Source organism: Carassius auratus, chromosome 6, assembly GCF_003368295.1.
Source record: "Carassius auratus strain Wakin chromosome 6, ASM336829v1, whole genome shotgun sequence".
NCBI lineage: Eukaryota > Metazoa > Chordata > Actinopteri > Cypriniformes > Cyprinidae > Carassius > Carassius auratus.
The window spans coordinates 25,592,953-25,611,030 of record NC_039248.1 but is presented as its reverse complement, the minus strand read 5'-3'; the positions used below and the strand labels follow the sequence as shown (position 1 = coordinate 25,611,030).

At 35.2% G+C, this 18,078-nt stretch overlaps 2 protein-coding genes across 3 annotated transcripts; one reads left to right on the top strand and one right to left on the bottom strand.

Moving 5' to 3' along the window:
• The first annotated feature begins 471 nt into the window (after positions 1-471).
• LOC113103972 (high mobility group protein HMGI-C) lies at positions 472-6,935 on the top strand. Its single transcript, XM_026266023.1, has 6 exons — positions 472-772; positions 3,002-3,148; positions 3,257-3,340; positions 3,437-3,484; positions 3,878-3,910; positions 5,251-6,935. The coding sequence occupies exons 2-6, from the start codon at positions 3,044-3,046 to the stop codon at positions 5,338-5,340; spliced, it is 360 nt and encodes a 119-aa protein (XP_026121808.1). The 5' UTR covers positions 472-772; positions 3,002-3,043; the 3' UTR covers positions 5,341-6,935.
• A 70-nt stretch (positions 6,936-7,005) lies between these two features.
• On the bottom strand, positions 7,006-17,377 carry LOC113103946 (uncharacterized protein C3orf18 homolog). 2 transcript variants are annotated; one of them, XM_026266022.1, is made up of 6 exons: positions 17,030-17,377; positions 12,190-12,606; positions 10,463-10,488; positions 10,169-10,295; positions 9,591-9,624; positions 7,006-8,612 (listed from the first exon to the last, which is right to left on the bottom strand). In XM_026266022.1, the coding sequence occupies exons 2-5, from the start codon at positions 12,487-12,489 to the stop codon at positions 9,619-9,621; spliced, it is 459 nt and encodes a 152-aa protein (XP_026121807.1). In that variant the 5' UTR covers positions 12,490-12,606; positions 17,030-17,377; the 3' UTR covers positions 7,006-8,612; positions 9,591-9,618. The 2 variants fall into 2 exon arrangements, with proteins under 2 accessions (XP_026121807.1, XP_026121806.1); XM_026266021.1 differs by lacking the exon at positions 9,591-9,624 and having other exon boundaries at positions 17,030-17,376.
• Positions 17,378-18,078: the final 701 nt, after the last annotated feature.

Below are 18,078 nucleotides of genomic sequence, written 5' to 3'. Positions count from 1 at the left end.
ACGATATACTATATCAAAACCATGATATATAACCTACATCACAGAAGCTACTTCATAGTAATACCATGGTACTTTTGGGTACTTTTGCAATAGCTTTCTCATTATTCTACCAGTGACTAATTTTGTTTTCTTGAAATACTTATGTAGGATTAAAAAAAAAAAAACCTGATTACTCATTCCTTGACGTTTTTACTAATATTTATCCCGTCACTGAGAAAGCACATAGAACTTATTAATATACTAGTAAACTCCCCGTCATTTATGTGATTGCTAACCTGTTGGTTGTTTAGCACCTGCGTTTAAAATAAGAGTATATGGTCGTCATAAACCTATTTTAAGGCAGGTGCGAACAAGTTAGCAATCGCATCAATTCATGACTCTTGTATGTTACGCGACGCCACACGCTCTTCCTACGCGGCAAGAAAACGCGACTATTTAGAACGCAACCCAACCTGACGTCAGCATCCAGTTTGACCAATCAAGTGCTTGCGGCGTCTCGCTCGCGTGCAGTCAGTGTTGTTAAAAAGGAAGCGATGTAGAAGAACATGAATGCCATCACAAACAGCAACAGAAGAGCTGCAGAGGAAAGCGAATAAGGCGTGGCGCTTCAACCCCGCAGATCTGAGAAGAATGATTGTAAAAGGAGGCGGGGCCAGAAATGATGTCAATCGTGTTATGTTGATGTACATTAGTTACGTACTCGCGGTCTCGACACATGAGAAGCCGCTTCTCCAGGTGAACGCGCTCCAGTGCTGGGGACAACACAGACGAGGTAAGGTGGTCTGCACGAGGTGTTCACAACTTACAACATTGTTTTTATTACAAAACAATTTCGTTAATGCTACAGTTGTCTTGTTATTAGTCCTGAGAGAGAGAGGTAACGTTATCTGACGATACCACTATCAAGATTTCGCAGATTTCATGTCAAAGTGAAGAAGAATAAGTTTTGATTTTGCATGTTTCATGTTTAAAGTGTTCTTTTTGGTACTTTTTAAATAGACAGATATTAAAGAATACTAATACTTAAAAATAAGTATTTTTAAAAGAATACTAATACTTGAAAGTACCATGTAAATACCATGGTACATAATGTTTCAGTACTATGTTAAATACAAAGTATGTTTGATACTATCACTGTACCATGGTATCACTACAGTACATTTAGCAAGAATAGGTTTTTTCTGGTTTTATGGACCAAAGTATACAATACCATATTAATGTACCACAGTATTTGCATAGAACTTAAAATAACACTAAATTACCATGTGGAAATCAAAAACATGGTAATGCCATGGTACTTGTAGTTAATTTTAGTAATTTGTGCTCTGTTGTTGTGTTAATCACTGCCGTTTTCCTCTTCTGTGGCTGTTGGGGTTGTTTTTTTTTTTTTAGTGTCTTTAATAATATTTTGTTTCTCCCTGTTTAAATGTTGCTAGGGCTGTGTTTACATCCTCAGGACACCACAAGCGTGCTCGTTTCGCTCTGTAGTTCACAACCGCCAGCTACATTTTTCTGTAGGTCTGAAAATATGTGAAGAATGTGGGCTGTCGTAATTGCCCACCATATGGAAAAAGAACTTAAAGACCACTAAAAAACACTCACTGAATAGCTTGTTTGCCATTTCCTTTCTTATTAAAGACCTTTTTTTTTCTTTCATATTATATATTTTTTTTCTTGTGTTCACTTCTTTTAGATATCGTTGTACTTCGATGTACACTATAGTACTGAAATTCATGTAGCATGGTATTTACGTAGTACTCTGTGGTACTTCCAAGAATGCTTTAGGGTTACCTCGATAAACCACAGGACAAAGCTATACTGTTTGGTACTTTTCTGTAAAATGTTGCAATACTATGGTACGTTTGGATTCTTATTTTGTTGGTGATGCCTGGTACAAAAAGTACCTCATTACCCCAAAATATATGTGGAAAATCCCTGCTTTTTGTAATTCTACCATAATGGGAATGAAGTACCTTCCATTGACTTTTAAATGACATTGCATGTGAAAATGCTAAACAAATAGTACAATAATATTGCCGCATGTGTAGCTTATTCGGTCTACTTATTAGCAGCTACTGAGACGTAGTTTATGGCGTAGAGCGGTTAGTTATATATGCATGAGAGGAACATGGAAAGTTATGGTTTATGTGAATAGATGCCATTGAACAGGCTCCTAGAAGATCCTTCTCTGCCAGCAGGGGTTAAATAAGCTGTCATTGATGAAATCCATGTGTATATACATTCACAGCCAGTAAATCACATATCATATGAACGTGCAGAAGTAGAACCGAAGAGTCTGCAGTGAATACTTTTAGACACTAGAAATTACTCATGTTTTCTTTGGATTTATAGCCTCATGATATATATATATATAGACAGAGAGAGAGACAGACAGAAAAAGAGAAAGACTTCATTTCTGTGGAATATTCTCCAGTTGTTAGTGTTAAAATTATGACTAATGTCTGTGTAATTGTAGGAATGAGATGATGTCAGAGCAGCATTGACTGTTGAAGATGAGAAGTTAATTATGAGAAAGAGGTTTTTGGTAAAATATAAGAAATCTGTAAGACCGATGAGGACGTAACTCAAGTTAAGGCGTGATTTGTGTTGAGTTAAACCCATCATGCCTCAAAACACAGTGATTTTTAATCAGTTTAACTGTTTGTTAGTTCGTAAGTAGTTGTGTGTTTTAATTTTAGATGCATTCATATGCAAAAATATTTAGTAAAATATGTATGCATAATTGAGATTGAACTAGAATTGACCTTCATGCACTAGCTTGACTGGTTTCATATCACCCCACACTCCTTCCTCTCACTTTATACGATTATTTTAGCACAAATCAATATTTCTTATCTATTTGTTTTAAGTAGGATAATGTGCAGTCAGCCGGTCATTATCACAAAATAAAGAGCTCTCTACTATGCTTTGTGAGTTAAGGCATATTGTTGGCTTTTACACTGAAGTAAAGCTCTTTCTTTTCCACATTCATCTGGTTCAGGTTGTGTGTGTCCATGCATGCTTGAGAAGGTTTGGGATCAGGATGGACGTGGAGGAGACCGGAGCAGGTCAGGTGGAGACAGTGGCCTCAGAGGAGGAGGCACCAGCTCCCAAACGTGGGAGAGGACGACCCCGCAAACCACAACAGGTCAGAGAGGTGCAATGATTGAGATAGATAGATAGATAGATAGATAGATAGAGTCCTTTTAGAAGAATGAAATGCACTGAATAAAAGCAAGTGAACTGAATCCCTCAGGAGCCTGTTGAAGCTTCTGCTCCCAGGAGGCCGAGAGGAAGGCCAAGAGGCAGTAAAAATAAAGGCCAGCGAGTCACAGCCAAAGTAAGAAAACTTACATGAGTGCACTTAAACTTGAGCTGAATGATGTTTGTTTCAGATACACACCTCTCTCATCCCTTCATCTTTCTTTGGATGCAGGTAGAGCCACCTAGAGAACGGAGACCACGAGGTAGACCAAGAAAATGGGTAAGAATCACACACCCTTTCCTTTAAACTCTGCAGCTTAGAAATACATTACATTATACATTAAACAAAATACATTAAATGTATTAAAACGTATGATAATAAATTAACAGTTTCTGCTGCTTCGCTTTCGTAAATGGTCTAGTAGAGTATGTCTTAATTGTTATTTACTCTTTCAAAAGAGTAAACAAAATACTTTTTTCTATTTTACATCCCTGGAATCAAACATTACCCTATTTACTTGATTTAATATTCTTGTTTTTATTGTAAAATGCATATCTTTTTTATTTTTAAATAACCTGTTTTGCTATTTTTTATGGTTGAGAGTACTGGGCCATTTTTGAAGGTAAAAATATCTTATTTTTCCTCTCACTTTTTTGTCTCTTTAATTCATAGCCTCAGAAGACGGTTCATCAAGAAGAACAGCAGGTACAAAAACACATAACATTTAGTTAAGCCCATATCATTTCCAGTATACACTTTTATCATTTCCACAGTCAAAATATTTTTAAATGAATAAACAAATTTAGCCTTTTTGATATTTCAAAAGTTTGGGTCAATAAGATTTTTTTTAAGAAATGCTCACAAAGGCTGCAGTTATTTAATCAAAAACTCAGTACAAACATTAATATTGTGAAATATCTTCTTGATTTAAAACAACTTTTTTTTCTATTGTGAAATATTGTGATGTAAAGCTGAATTCTTTACATCATTACTGTCACATGACCATTCAGAAACCATTTTAATATGCTTATTTGTTAATATTATCAACCAGTTGGGATATTTTGTGATATTGCTTCATATTTTTGTGGAAATTAAGATGACTCTTTGATGAATAGAAAGTAAAAAAAGAAAAGAAACCGCATTTATTTTAAAGAGGAATCTTTTGTAACATTATAAATGTCACATTTGATCACTTTAATGCATCCTTGCTGAATAAAAGCAGTACAATTTATTTTAACCCATTAACTGTCACCCCGTCCCGTATACGGGACGCCTACGTTTACTTCACTATATTACAGTTAAATCCTAATCTAATCATGACAAACTATATATCGTTGGAAAGGTCTAAGACTCCTAAATAGATATTTTACCAATCTTTGTTGTAAAAAATTATGTATGAAAAGAAATAGATTAAGTTATGGCAAGAGTGCACCTCAAAAACCTACATCATAACAGGAGTTCTGACCTTTGTCAAAAAAAAAAAGTCTTCTTTGTTGCCTTTTCTCTATCACACTTTAGAAATCATCAGAAATGATCACTTGAAAACTTAAAATCTCATAATTCATCCTATTTTAAAATCAAACATTGTATTACCATGTAAATGGTGCATCAAAGTCATGTTACAAATTGTTTTCAGTCATGAATTATATTGAATAATGAAACCCGATTAGTCGAGTCGATTACTTATTATCGATCATGTGGATTAGTTGTTTGCAGCCCTGCAACCCATGATGAACAAAATGAAAAGTCCTGTCTGAGAATCGTCTCATTCCGTTAAACACTAAACCTGATAAACATGTCAATCAGTGACTGTCTAGAGTTGCAAATCTGAAACCGGCAATGTATTCAGAAACCGTGTAAAACTCCCCGTTACTCATACAGTTCACGGTTAGTACATAGATAAATGACTCAGTGCATTGAAGGGAAACCCAGTACAGCTCCCTACATTTCTTGGTTTCCTGTCCCAACTGTCATGATTCTCAGGTTATGCACGCACATCTACATACACACACATTCCTCATGTGCTCTCTTTCCTCTCCACCCAGCCTCATCCTGCGGTTCAAGGGGCGGAGTCAACAGAGGAGCCGCCCATTCAGACTCCGCCTGCTGCGTTAGCATCGCAGGAGAGCGACTAAAACTACCTCAGTGATGACTTTGTTACTACGTTGGGGGTAATTCTCCATCTCAGCTGCCTCCATGTACACTGTTAAAAGTGAAAATGTGCCAGTGCTCAAATCACGCCCTAAATTTCAGGAAAGATCAGACTACATTTTTCAAAAGTGACACCTAAAATCTGTGTACTACCAACACAAGCCTTTATGATGAACACCTTTCTGCAAGTTACACTGAACTGGAAATGATATCTTCTCTTTTTGTTTATTATTTGGATTCTTAAAGGAGTAGTTCACCCGAAAATGGAAATTTGCTGAAAATGCACTTACACTCAGGCCATCCAAGATGTAGATTCTTCATCAGAACAGATTTGGAGAAATTTAGAATTCTATCAGTTGTTCACTAGTGGATCAACTGCAGTGAATGGGTGCCGTCAGAATCCGAGTCCAAACAGCTAATAAATACATCAGAAGTAATCCATACGACTCCCATCAATTAGTATCTTGTGAAGTAAAACAAATCTGTGTTTGTAAGAAACATATCCATCAAGATGTTGCTTCTGGCTCGAATAAGAGTTAATAATCTATTAATAAAGCCTGAGGGTGAGCACATTTTCAGCAAATCTTCACTTTTGGGTGAACTATTCCTGTAGTCAACAAGAAATCAAATTTGAACTTAAAACATATTTTATTGTGCGCAGTTTGGCATCCAGAAACTGTAGTATGCCTTGTTCTTTTAAAGAAATGACTCCAAAATAACAAGAAAAAAACCATGAACTTGTTTTGCTTAGGACCTTTATTTAATGTTCAAGATCTTGGGATTAAAAAGGATTTTAAAATGTAGAAGCTGTAATCATCACAGTGTATGGATGATGCCTGGGTTATATAGGTTTAATCTTCTCAGGATTCTAGAAACATTGTATTGCCAAAACTTGAAATTTACTCCTCAATCAACTTTTTAAATCATTGATCTTATGTAATGTTCTTTTTATTCTTTTATTTTAATGTTTACAATGGAAAGAATAGATTCAATTGCATCTATTTACACCAAAGAAGAAGAATGATCTGATCAAAGATGTAAAACCACAATCATTAAAATTCACATGATGATGGTGAAACTCAGTACCTCAACATCAGACACCTCAAAGATTTTGTTTGCTCATTCTATGGATGATTTGACATTTGTTTTTAAATGCATATATTGTCACTTAGCAGTCTATAATTAACTTTTTGTTTTAAATCATCCAGTGTAATTTGTACTGCTATGAACTGTGTTATTGCGCTGATATGGGACTGATGTTTAAAGAATCTCCTAATGTCAACAAAGGTGTGTTGTGTTAAATATTATAGTTCATTTACAGTAGATGCACTTAAAAACAGGTGTAATGGTTCCTTTTTCTGATCAGGAAGTTTCTGGTGTGAAGTCAATTCATTGTTCAGATGCATCATGGTATATGTCGTCAGTTCAGTCATTTACTTGTTAAAACATTTGACAATGTGCCTTATAAATACAGGCTCAGGTAACTTACCTCTTTTTTTATATTCCTCAAGGCCAGTAATGCTGTTTATGCAGCCGTTTCTCAATGAATAAAGTTCCAGTTTGAGACATGTTTACATCATCCAGCAGTTATTGTCTTTATTGCATTAACAAGAACGATTCCCTAGTTTTCAATAACACCTGCACGTCATAGTGTAAATATCATTTTTATTGTGTCCTTCATTGTCATAAAAGTTAAAAACATCTTTAAAATTATCCACCGCTGGTTTGTGGTGTACATAGAATTGTTACATTTTGCTTACACATACGCACACACAAAAATCACTTTTTTCATTGTAAATCTTGTGTAATCAGTCAACATTCATCATTTATGCAGATTCACAGTCTCTGTGACAGAACGCTTGTGTTTCAATGAACAGAAACATGGAAGATCTTTATAATACTGCATCAGAAATGGCTAACTAATGTCATTTCTGATACTTCATCGTAATTTAAATTAAACAAATGTAACTTTTATTGAACTCATCAGTTTACAGAACAATTTTAGCAATGAATAAATAATAAGCTAAACTATTAAAGAATTCTAACAAAAAATGGTGGGGTGGGGTAAAAGTTGCATTTGGAGTCCGTATTTAAAAAAAAAAATAATAATCTGTCATTCCAAAAAAAAAGAAAAAGGAACACAATGAGTCTCATTCAATGTTTCTAAAATTATTGTGTTGTAAATTGTCACATTATGCACATTTTATGAACCATTCCTTCTTCTCATGTTGCCCTAATGAGGCTTTTTACAGCTTGAGATGAAAATAAAGTCCATATTGCATGAGTGTTCAAACCATTGGACAGATCCAGTTGACTTCTGTAGTAGTGCAGTTTTTTTTTTTTTTTTTTTGCAGATTTTTTATTAAGTGTCCTTAAATTGTATAATGTAATATTTGTCACTGTACACTGTAAAAAATATTTTCATCAATGTTTATTTGTTGCAATAAGTCCTGTCACTTGCAGATTCTGAGTTTATGTTCTTTATCATAAATTTAAAGTGGTCAAAAAGTTTATGATATCTGGATCCACTGCAGTGAATGGGTGCCATGAGAATGAAAGCGCAAAGAGCTGACAAAACATTACAATAATCCAGAAGTAAGTTCAAATATGATATTATCGTCTATCCGTAATATTGCTTTCTGAAGTGAAAATGTTACCTGGTCTGAATCAGGAGAGAAATATGCACAGTTCAAGCGCCGTTTACAAGCCAAAATGGTTCTATAGAAATATGTGGTTGGATTTTGATGTGAGAGGACAAAAGGAGATGGTCTTTTTGATGGATTTATTTTTGTACTGAAGTAGTTTGGATTACTTGTGGATTATTGTGATGTTTTTATCAGCTGTTTGGACTCTCATTCTGACGGCACCCATTCACTGCAGAATATCCATTAGTGAGCAAGTGATGCAATGCTACATTTCTCCAAATCTGTTCCCATGAGGAAACATCTTGGATGGCTTGGGGGTGAGTAAATTTACAGCAAACTTACATTTTGGAGTGAACTACTCCTTAAACGCTGCAGGTTGTAACTTGGTTTTAAGAAATTATTAACTACAATGGTAGCAGTTAACCCAATGTTTTGCAGCGTACTATATCATACCAAATATTCCTGAATCCCAGTGTCCAGCTGTCCAGAATTCTGTGTCCCTTTTTTCCTGTGCAACACGTTGAGTGGCATCATGCATTAATGGCATCAGCCACGTCAGTGAAAACAAGTCGACTGGGTTTTTGAGTTGTTCCCTGACTTGTGGTCAGTGTCTGTGGTGTGAAAGAGAGAGTTAAAGTAAGTAAACACTACGGGATATTGAACGTGCATGAACATTTTAGAATATAATTAATAAAAATGCAAATCTAGTCCTACAATGAAACACTGAACAAATGAGCAAAATAAAATAAATTCTGTTATGATGAAAGTATGAGAATGAGACTACTGAGGCTCCTGGTGCCAGAACACAAATGGAGGAGAGTTAAATGTGGATTCAGTCACAGCTGTAGTATGACGAGTAAGTGATAATGTAAATCCAGCCAGTTGTTATCTCAGAATAAACCTCAACAGGGTGATGGTGGAGGGGTCTTGTATCAGCCTGACGGGGTTTATTCTGAGATAACAACTGGCTGGGTGTACATTATCCCGCTTATTACACGGCTTCTTGTCACATAAGTCAATAGTTTGACACAAAATATTGATTTGAGTTGAAATATCTGAACACAAAGCTTCCGTGAACTCAGTAGTTGCAAATTCAAACTAGACGGACATTTAAAGGAGATGGTTCGGTCAAACCACTTATTACGCAACATTTCACCTCATAAATATTAAGACAATAAAAAATTTAAGACAAAACATTTTTAAAACCTTACCAGTTAGTTAGTTATCTTATAATCCATTACAGTGTACAAAACGATCGTAGCAAGATGGCAGCAGCTGGGTTTGTATAAAACGAGAGAGCAAGTCCGCGATACCAGCATGACATAATGAAATAATTATACACATTTTTTATATTTCATTAGCTAAACAAATGCAAAGCTTTCAACAAGAAAAACTGTTCCTTGCAAGAGGACAGGGCTGAGTTCAGTTACCCGGATGAGCCTGTGTTACCAGCTTTTAACAGGTTGTTATTGATGTTATTATGTTGCGACTGACCAATCAGAATCAAGTATTCCACAGAGCCGTGTAATAATTAGTGATATTAAATGGATGTGTGGTAACTGACACATTTACAGTGAATAATACTTTACCACAAATAATAAACCACATGGCCTGGTGTCAGAACTTAAGAGAAATAAGAATGGTAGAAATTAAGAAAAAACATTCAAAAACGATTGGAAGAAAAGTTTTTTAGGAGACTCACCACTGTCTTAATTGTGTAATAATTCAATTGTATATAAATCAATTAACTAATTAGTGTCTGTGTAATTTATGTATATTGTTATATCGTCGGAATCTATCTACCTTATTATCTATCTATCTTTCCATGTAGATAGTGTACAATAAATACAACTGTATTTATTACCACTGTTCTCACGTTGCTGCTGTTCATAATGTGTATATAATCCTACATTGCTGTTCATAATGTACATACGATCCCTACATTGCATTCCTATTTATATTCTGTATATACTCGGCTCAATACTGTATATAGCAACTCCACTGTACATTCTGTAAATCATAGCTTCACCTACTCTGCACTTATATGTATATAATACACTATATTCTTGCACTTCTGGTTAGATGATCTGGTTAGAGTTCTGTACTTGTACTCTGCATAATGACAATAAAGTTGAATCGAATCGAATCTAATGTGGTGTCCTCTTACTTTGGAGTTTGGTCCTGCTGGGCTTCCGTCTCGTCCGTGGTCCAAGAGTTCCTGCTCTAGATCATCCTGTTCTTCAGCTGGATCAAAGTTATACATGGGCATCAGCTGGTGTCTCAGTTTCTCCAGCCTGTAGAAGAAAACCATCCCAGCTTCATTAAGGACACTCTTCTATGTGGGAAACATCAGAAGGTTCCATTTAGAACCAAAAAGGGATTTTCAGTCTTGCAACGAAATATCCACTGAAGAAAATTTGATTTTAAAGACTGTAGCGGACTGATAAAGGAATGTACATACCTTTTCTTTTTCCTGATGTACAGAAGCTGAGGAGAGGAACATGCAGATATGTTATGTAAGATTCAGAATTGTAATACTAATATCATATTATATTCGACTTTTTAAATAAATAAAAATGTTCAAGAAGAAAGTCTAGCATGTCTTAAATATTATCATGAAAAATCAATGATACTCAAGTGTGAAGGATTACAGTGATGAGAGAAATTTAAGTAGTATTCTAGTCAAATAGATGTGTTATAATGTATTCTCTTATAACTCTATTAATATTTATGACTTTCAGTAAATTACATGCCTCAATTATTTTGTCAGAAAAGAGAAAGAGTCATTTTAAATATGTGTATGTACTTAAAGGAAACTTTTAGATAAACAAAAGTTTGGGATCAAAAATCACCATTTATTTAATCAACAATATAATATTGTGAAATCTTATTACAATTTAAAATATTTGTATATATACTTTAATATTTGTGTATATTTTAAAGTGCTATGGGTTTTTTTTTTTTATTCCCTCCCATGCAATGTGTAACACAGCTCTACTGAATGAAAACATCCTGCACCGTTTTAAATCTGAAAGCAACCCGAGTATAAAGTTATTGGGCACTACTTTAACGATCTAAACGCAAAGTGTAAAGCGCACGGCACAGGTGCACTCAGGGTGTGTCCAAATCCACTTTTGCTATTTTGACAACAAAAAAATGTTTGGCTCGCCTGGGTGCATGATCTTAACGACAAAGAAAAAACATTGCGCCAGACTTTAGACCAGGTTTGAGTTGGTTTGTGGCGCAGTCTATTTTCAGCTCCTTAAAATAGCAATGAACAACTGAACACACGTTGCGTCGCATTGCGCCGGGTGTATTATAGAGCCCATTGTCTCTCAAAAGAAAGAGCTGCTTCTGAATCATTGAAATGAGTCATTTTTAAAACGAATCAGGAGCTGTTTCATGTTGACGTCAGCATAAATCATTAGCATATTTCCCGCCTACTTGTTGGACTTTTCGCATTGGTCTGAATGATAATGCAAATCCATTCTTTGGCACTAGGTGCCGCTTTTGGAGCGGTAAAAATAGCGGTTTTCACGGTAATGCTGTAAACAAAGCAGAACTGCGCTCACAAACGCTGCTTTATCAGGCATTACAGACATGAAGAAATGAAACTGAGACCAATCGGACCAATCACTGCAGAGTAGTCTCACACAAAGGAGGGGTCTGGAAAAATGAATCGTTTGGGAGTCGTTGAGCATGTAAGGTAAAATAGATGCATATTATAAGAGAATGAAAGTGTTTTTAACTTCGCATGCATGTCAATCTGTTGTTGGAGACTCCCAAAACCAAAATATGAACATTTCATTACCTATAATAGGGGCACTTTAAAATCTAATTTATTCCTGGGATGTAAAACTGAGTTTCCAGCATCATTACTCAAGTCTTCACTGTCACATGATCCTTAAGAAATCATTCTAATCGGCTGATTGATGCTCAAGAAAGATTTCTGATTATTATCAGACCATGCTGAAAACAGTTGTGCAGTTTAATAACGTTTTTGAAAACGGATACATTTTTAATCAGGGAGTTTGAAATAAGAATTCCATGTCCCCTATTTGAAATAGAAATCTTTGTGGCATTATAAAAGTCTGTGCTGTCAGTTTTGATCGATCTTATTTGAAGTTTTTTCAGCAAATTACAAAATTTGGGGCAATTAATGTTGTTATTATCATTGAATTTGCTCACCATGACAACAGCCAGCCCAATGACTGTGATGATGCCAAAGGGCACGAGCACCATCCCCATCCCGGCGCCCTCCACCGATGCCACGGGCAGCTGCGTGGAGTTCAGGCCGGTCTCATTGGCGGACGTCGTCGTGGAGGAGCGGAAGGTGGTCCTGAACGTCACATTCTCCGGCTCAGTTCTGGGCTCTGCTGAACTTGTGAGAACAGGAATGAAGGTGGTGATGGGGAGTGTAGGGGCTGGGAACGGGCTCAGGGTTTGGGTGGAAGTGAACCTATCGTGTTTGGTGGTGGTTAGAGACATGGTTCTTGCAGGACACTGGGTGAGCCAAGTTCGCTTTAAAGAAAACCCTAGAGAGATTCAGTCCTCCAGCGGGTCTCGGCCATGATGCTCAGGTGATCCTGAACTCCTGCAAGAATCCTGTGAAAGAACAGTTGATGTTAGATACAATCTGGCTTTGTTTTTAAAACTAGTGAGCTAACATCCTGACTACTAACACACCTGGCAGCTAGTGGGTCTGTGGAAAAGTAAAGAAAAACAGAGAATACAATGAAACTGTAAAAATATTTTTACACTTTATACGTGTATTTCATTTTTAGATTTTATTTTCAACAATGTTTCATTCACTCTGAAGACTGAAAATAATGGGAATAATCTCTTTATTTATTTTTTGTCTGTTGACAGCCATAGATTTCTTTCTTTTCAGGTTTGTGTATTTAAATAGAATAAAGAAACCTAAAACCATAAATGTTTTCAAGATCATAATTTACACATATTATAATTGTTTTTATTTTTCACATGTTGGGTCTTCATACATGAAAATATATTGCTTTTTATGTCTCTCCTGCTCACCAAGGATGCATTTGTGTGATCAACAACAAAATCAGAAAAGTAATATTGTGAAATATCATTACAAATTAAATTGTTATCGTTATCTGAATATATGTAATTCTGTCAATTTTCAGCATGATCCTTTAGAAATCATTCTAATATGCAGATTTTCTGCTCAAGAAACAATTATTATTTGTATTCTGCTCCACATTTTTGTGGAAACTGATTTTTTTTTTAGGATTCTTTGATACATAGAAAGTTAAAGAGAACTTTTCGTCAGTTTCGATTAATTTCTTTCAAAAAATCTTACTGACCCCAGACGATCTGCAAAAGATGGGATTTGGTCAAAATGAGGAGTTTTATAAGACTCCTTAAAGAAAATGCCTTAATGAACATCTGAGATTGAACTAAGAAACATAATTCAAACTTAAGTCACTGTATTTGAAAGCACCTAATCGATTAGAAACTCACAAAGGGGAAAAGGGGATTTTAGACATTTGTGTTTGGAAAGCATCGGCTCTATCAGTGAGAAAATCTGTGTGTGATTGCATGATCTTGACTGAATGTGTGGGTTTGTGTGTGTGTGTGAGTACACGAGAACAAACCCTGTGGACAACATATGGATGTGTGAGCTTTTAAGATACTGTTGGCAAACCGCAAGCTTCCTTCCACATTACAACCGTTAGGATTCGTGTGTATGTTCGTTTGTGGATGTGGGGGCTGGAGGCAGGAACGAGGTTCGACGCTTAAAATAGAGAATAGGAGAATCTGCTGTTGAGATCTCGGTGGATGTGAATGACAATGTAGAAATCTCCTAAACCACAGCCTGTCTCCATTCACAAAGAGCTGCTTGTGCAGTTAAAGGGACATGTCAGAAAAACGACAATTCAGCTATCATTTACTCACCTTCATATCATTCCAAATCTGTATGCCTTTCTTTAAGTCATGGAATGGAATTCTTTTGAAGCCACATGATAACTTTGATATTTGCTGAACATTTACTTGAAATTCAAATTTTAATGTCTTCTTGAGACAAAGATATTGTTTGAAGTTTGAAGATTCAGTTGTGAAGAATATTGTGCATGAGTCAGACTACTTTATGATACATTTATGATGCTTTTCGTCCAAACTTTGTTGTGTGGACAAAAGCAGTGTTATTATAAGTCATGATTCATATGGGTTTAGAATGACATACAGTTCAGTAAATGGATGTAAAAATTCCTCCATTCAAAAGTGACAATTCTGATAAATATTAACTTGATCATCACAAATATACAAGACTTTTAAAACAAAGATAAACAGCCTTTTTAATATTAAATTTGACATGTACAGTTGAAATATTTGAGGCACTTTGTAAATAGTGCTAATTTTATTCTGCCAATAAGATACTATTAAAAAATATGAAAGACATTAATACTTTCAGTAAACGATGCATCAAACTGATCAAAGAGTGAGAGTAAAGACAGTTCTTGTGAATTTGTATTATTCAAAGACAATGATAATAATAAGAAATGTTTCTTGAGCAGCAAATCAGAATATTAGAATGATTTCTGAAGATCATGTGACACTGAAGACTGGAGGAATGATGCTGAAAATTCAGCTTTTTTAATCACAGGAATAAATTACATTTTAAAATATATTCAGATAGAAAACATTTATTTGAAATTGTAATAATATTTCACAACATTACTGTTTTGACTGTATTTTCAAGTGATTAAATGCAGCCTTGGTGAGAATAAGACCTTTCAAAAACATTCATCAAAACTTATTGTTCCCAGTATTGTATGTATCTCTGAACTCTAATGACATAAGTGTAATATTTCACCCCAAAACCAAGCGTCTTTTTAATACTATTTTAATATTTTTTTTAATAATAACCCATATTTTGTGGCATGCAAAAACATCTCAACTGTAACGTAAAAAAAAAACAACTTTATACTTTAAATTGTTTATACTGTATTTGTACTGTTTTTAATTTAGCTGAATGCTTGAAATGTAACAAAAAAATCTGAATAATGAAAAATTGGGACAAAAATGTACTTAGTTTTCATGACGAATGAAAAAGATCTTAAAGGAATAATTCACATTGTTTTTGTGTTGTGTTCTGCAGAAGGAGGGAAATCATACAGTTTTGGAAATACACTGATGACAGAATTGTCATTTAAATTTTCCCAATATGTTTTACATAATATATATTTTTTTGTTTTTCATTTAAAGAGACATTTAAATTAGACATGTTTACATGAGATTCATGCATAGTTCTCCTGAAAGGTGTAGTGTGTGCGTTTTTGTTGCCGTTATGTAGTTTTCACCCTCCCTGCAGCAGTCGGGCAGCATTGGGTGTCGTGGCAGGATGTGGGTAAAGGGTGGCACAGAGAGAGAAAGAGACAGCACCAGTCTGATACTGTATCTAGGAAGCCAAGTCTCACGTTAAAAGAGATGTGTTTCGTAAGAGATGCACGTCGCAGATGTATGTTGTCTTGCTTTCACAGGCCCCAGGCCACCTGCGACTGACAAGCTGACTCTGTTTTCTTATATGTTCACACACTTGCATATTTTAGATGATCAGCAAAATTGAATGTTGTTTGCGGAGGCTAACTTAGTACAAGTTATTTGAACAAACTCTGAACACTAAGAAAATACCTTAATGCTAACCAGTAAGTAATAACCTAAAACAATACCCAGAATACCACAGCAATCAACTAAAACCAGTGTTGCTTTAGTATTATACAGAGAAATTATTATTATATAAAGTATTATATAAAGAATTTATGAATATTTTGAATTGGCTTTTATTTTAGACTTTAAGTTTAATTATAGTTTATGTTTTAGTCATTTGTTTATACAGTTCTTTATAGATAGATATATAGATAGATAGATAGATAGATAGATAGCTTTAATTTTGTATTTCAGTTTTAGTAATTTAAAATCATATTCTTTTTTAATAAACAGCTTTAGTTTTTGCTTGATGCAATGACCATAAACAGTAATTTCCGCTCGTCCCTCATAAAAAAGCCAAAACTGCCTTTCCAGTAACACATCCACAAGTGTTTAAAAGCAGAAATATGCAGCTTACGTTTTCTTTAAAGCACTCTGAATGATACTTCTGTGCACAATGTGTTACTTGAGTTGTTAAAATCTAAATATTCTATTATGCATCAATTCCTGGATGAAGTTTACTGTATGCAAAAACTACTTATTTTTCTTTTTCTTCTTTTCAGATCCTTGCACATATTATACAGATTTGCCCCTTTTTATTGTCATCACAGGAGATACATATAATTCTGGGGTTTTATATAAGATATAGTCTAACTTAGCACATGCAAGTAATTCTGTGATTTTATTTTGCACGTTAACATATGTATGTTTAAGTCTTTTGGCTGCATTTTGTTTATTTAGTTTAAGTCTTTTGGCTGCACGTGCTTTCAAAAGTACATTATATATTTTAAATCGATCCTGGTGCAGTGCATTGCTCTATAGACTTCCACTGCAAGTTTGTTTAGAAACACTGAAATAGTTAACAACAGTAGCCAAAACTCCTACAGGTCCTCGTCTTCCTGTTTACTGATCTTTTTCCCTGTTAAAGGACTTTTTAAACCCAGGAGACAGGAATATCTGCAGTTGATCCCAGTAATCTGTGTATTTGAGGGGTGTTAATTATCTTCTTACATAATCATTTAGAGTGAACGCCCTGTCTCATCACTGTGTTTCACAAACAGTCTGCACGCTTAATGAAGAACATGTTAGTGCCTCAGCCAATCAGAACGCTCTGGGCTCTCTTAACCCTGCCTCCTCGACCAATCAGGGGCCACCACAAGACAAAGATAGACATACCTACAAAGAAGACACCAAAATAACATGCCAGCCCCTTCGCATTATCAGTTAAAAAACAGTTTTTCAGCATGAACTGAATTGTATTCAGCATTTAAAAAGTGTAAATTGAGTCTAAATAAGCTGAAGTCTAATAAGAAACTGTCTCTTGTCAAAGGCTGGTGATATGAGAGACACTGACCTGTTCATGAAGAAATGTTGCCACGGTTGATGTCCTTCCAATGTTTTCCAGGCAGCCGATGGAAAAAAGGAGAGGCAATTTCTCCTTTCACTCCTCCTCCTTCATTCCTCGGCTAGAACAGAGCAGCTGAGAGGCTGTAAATTGAAAGGTTTTCCCCTCTAGGCCCCTGAATTCACCACATTTTCTCACTCCATACAAAGTCACGTCTCGTTTCTTCCTTCTCAGCTGTTTTTTGGTTTCCTTTCATAGCATTTTATTCAAAGACAAGACTTGAGGAGCTACAAGGATGCTACAAACCCAAGCTATGTGATGTGATCCGGTAATGTCCCTCCTCCTTTCCTGAACTGCTATTGGATGGCTGTGGGGCAGCTGTAGGCTGTGATTGGCTCGTCAGGCTCTCCGTCTGTCTTAGCAGGGATGAGGACAGGATTTACTGGTTGGACACACCAGATGCTGTGAATGTGCCCAGGGAAGAGAGTTCAGGGATTTTAACCCCTTGCTGCCTCACATGTGCATCATGTGAACTGAGGTGAGATGAGTTATGAGTGATGGTTAGGGTCTCAGACGTTTATTGAAAAGCATTTTTGTAGTTAGTTTTAGTTGTTTTATTCAATATTAATTAATTATTAATTAACATGTCATGGTCACTTCTGTTTTCCTTCTAAAGATGTATTTTTAATTTCTTAGATGTATGTATTATGTTAATATCCCAAAAATCTAAAATTTCACCACCAAGTTCAGACGCCATCGAGGATGCTCCACTTAGATTGTTATTTTATTTACTTTATTACTTACTTTAGCTTTCTCTTTTAACACACATAACATCTGCACTGATCGTTTACGACAAATAAACACTTTTGGCCATCTGAGATTCTCCGGAACACGGAGATGAACAATGGACACCTGAATAACCACCCAAGGTGAAAAATGTGTGTGTATATAATAAAACATAATACATATTTAGAAAATTCTAAACATTAATATAGTGTTAATATAAATTTAACATAAAAAAACTATATATATATATATATATATATATATATATATAT

What these genes read in the sequence shown, in the direction of transcription:
- LOC113103972 (XM_026266023.1), top strand. Translation starts at nt 3,044, where the DNA reads ATGGACGTGGAGGAGACCGGAGCAGGTCAGGTGGAGACAGTGGCCTCA. An exon ending in GACCCCGCAAACCACAACAG is followed by an intron (nt 3,149 to 3,256) that starts GTCAGAGAGGTG and finishes TGAATCCCTCAG; the next exon opens with GAGCCTGTTGAAGCTTCTGC. An exon ending in GAGGTAGACCAAGAAAATGG is followed by an intron (nt 3,485 to 3,877) that starts GTAAGAATCACA and finishes TTTAATTCATAG; the next exon opens with CCTCAGAAGACGGTTCATCA.
- LOC113103946 (XM_026266021.1), bottom strand. Translation starts at nt 12,489, where the DNA reads ATGTCTCTAACCACCACCAAACACGATAGGTTCACTTCCACCCAAACC. An exon ending in TTGGGCTGGCTGTTGTCATG is followed by an intron (nt 10,489 to 12,189) that starts GTGAGCAAATTC and finishes TCCTCTCCTCAG; the next exon opens with CTTCTGTACATCAGGAAAAA. An exon ending in TACATCAGGAAAAAGAAAAG is followed by an intron (nt 10,296 to 10,462) that starts GTATGTACATTC and finishes TTTCTTCTACAG; the next exon opens with GCTGGAGAAACTGAGACACC.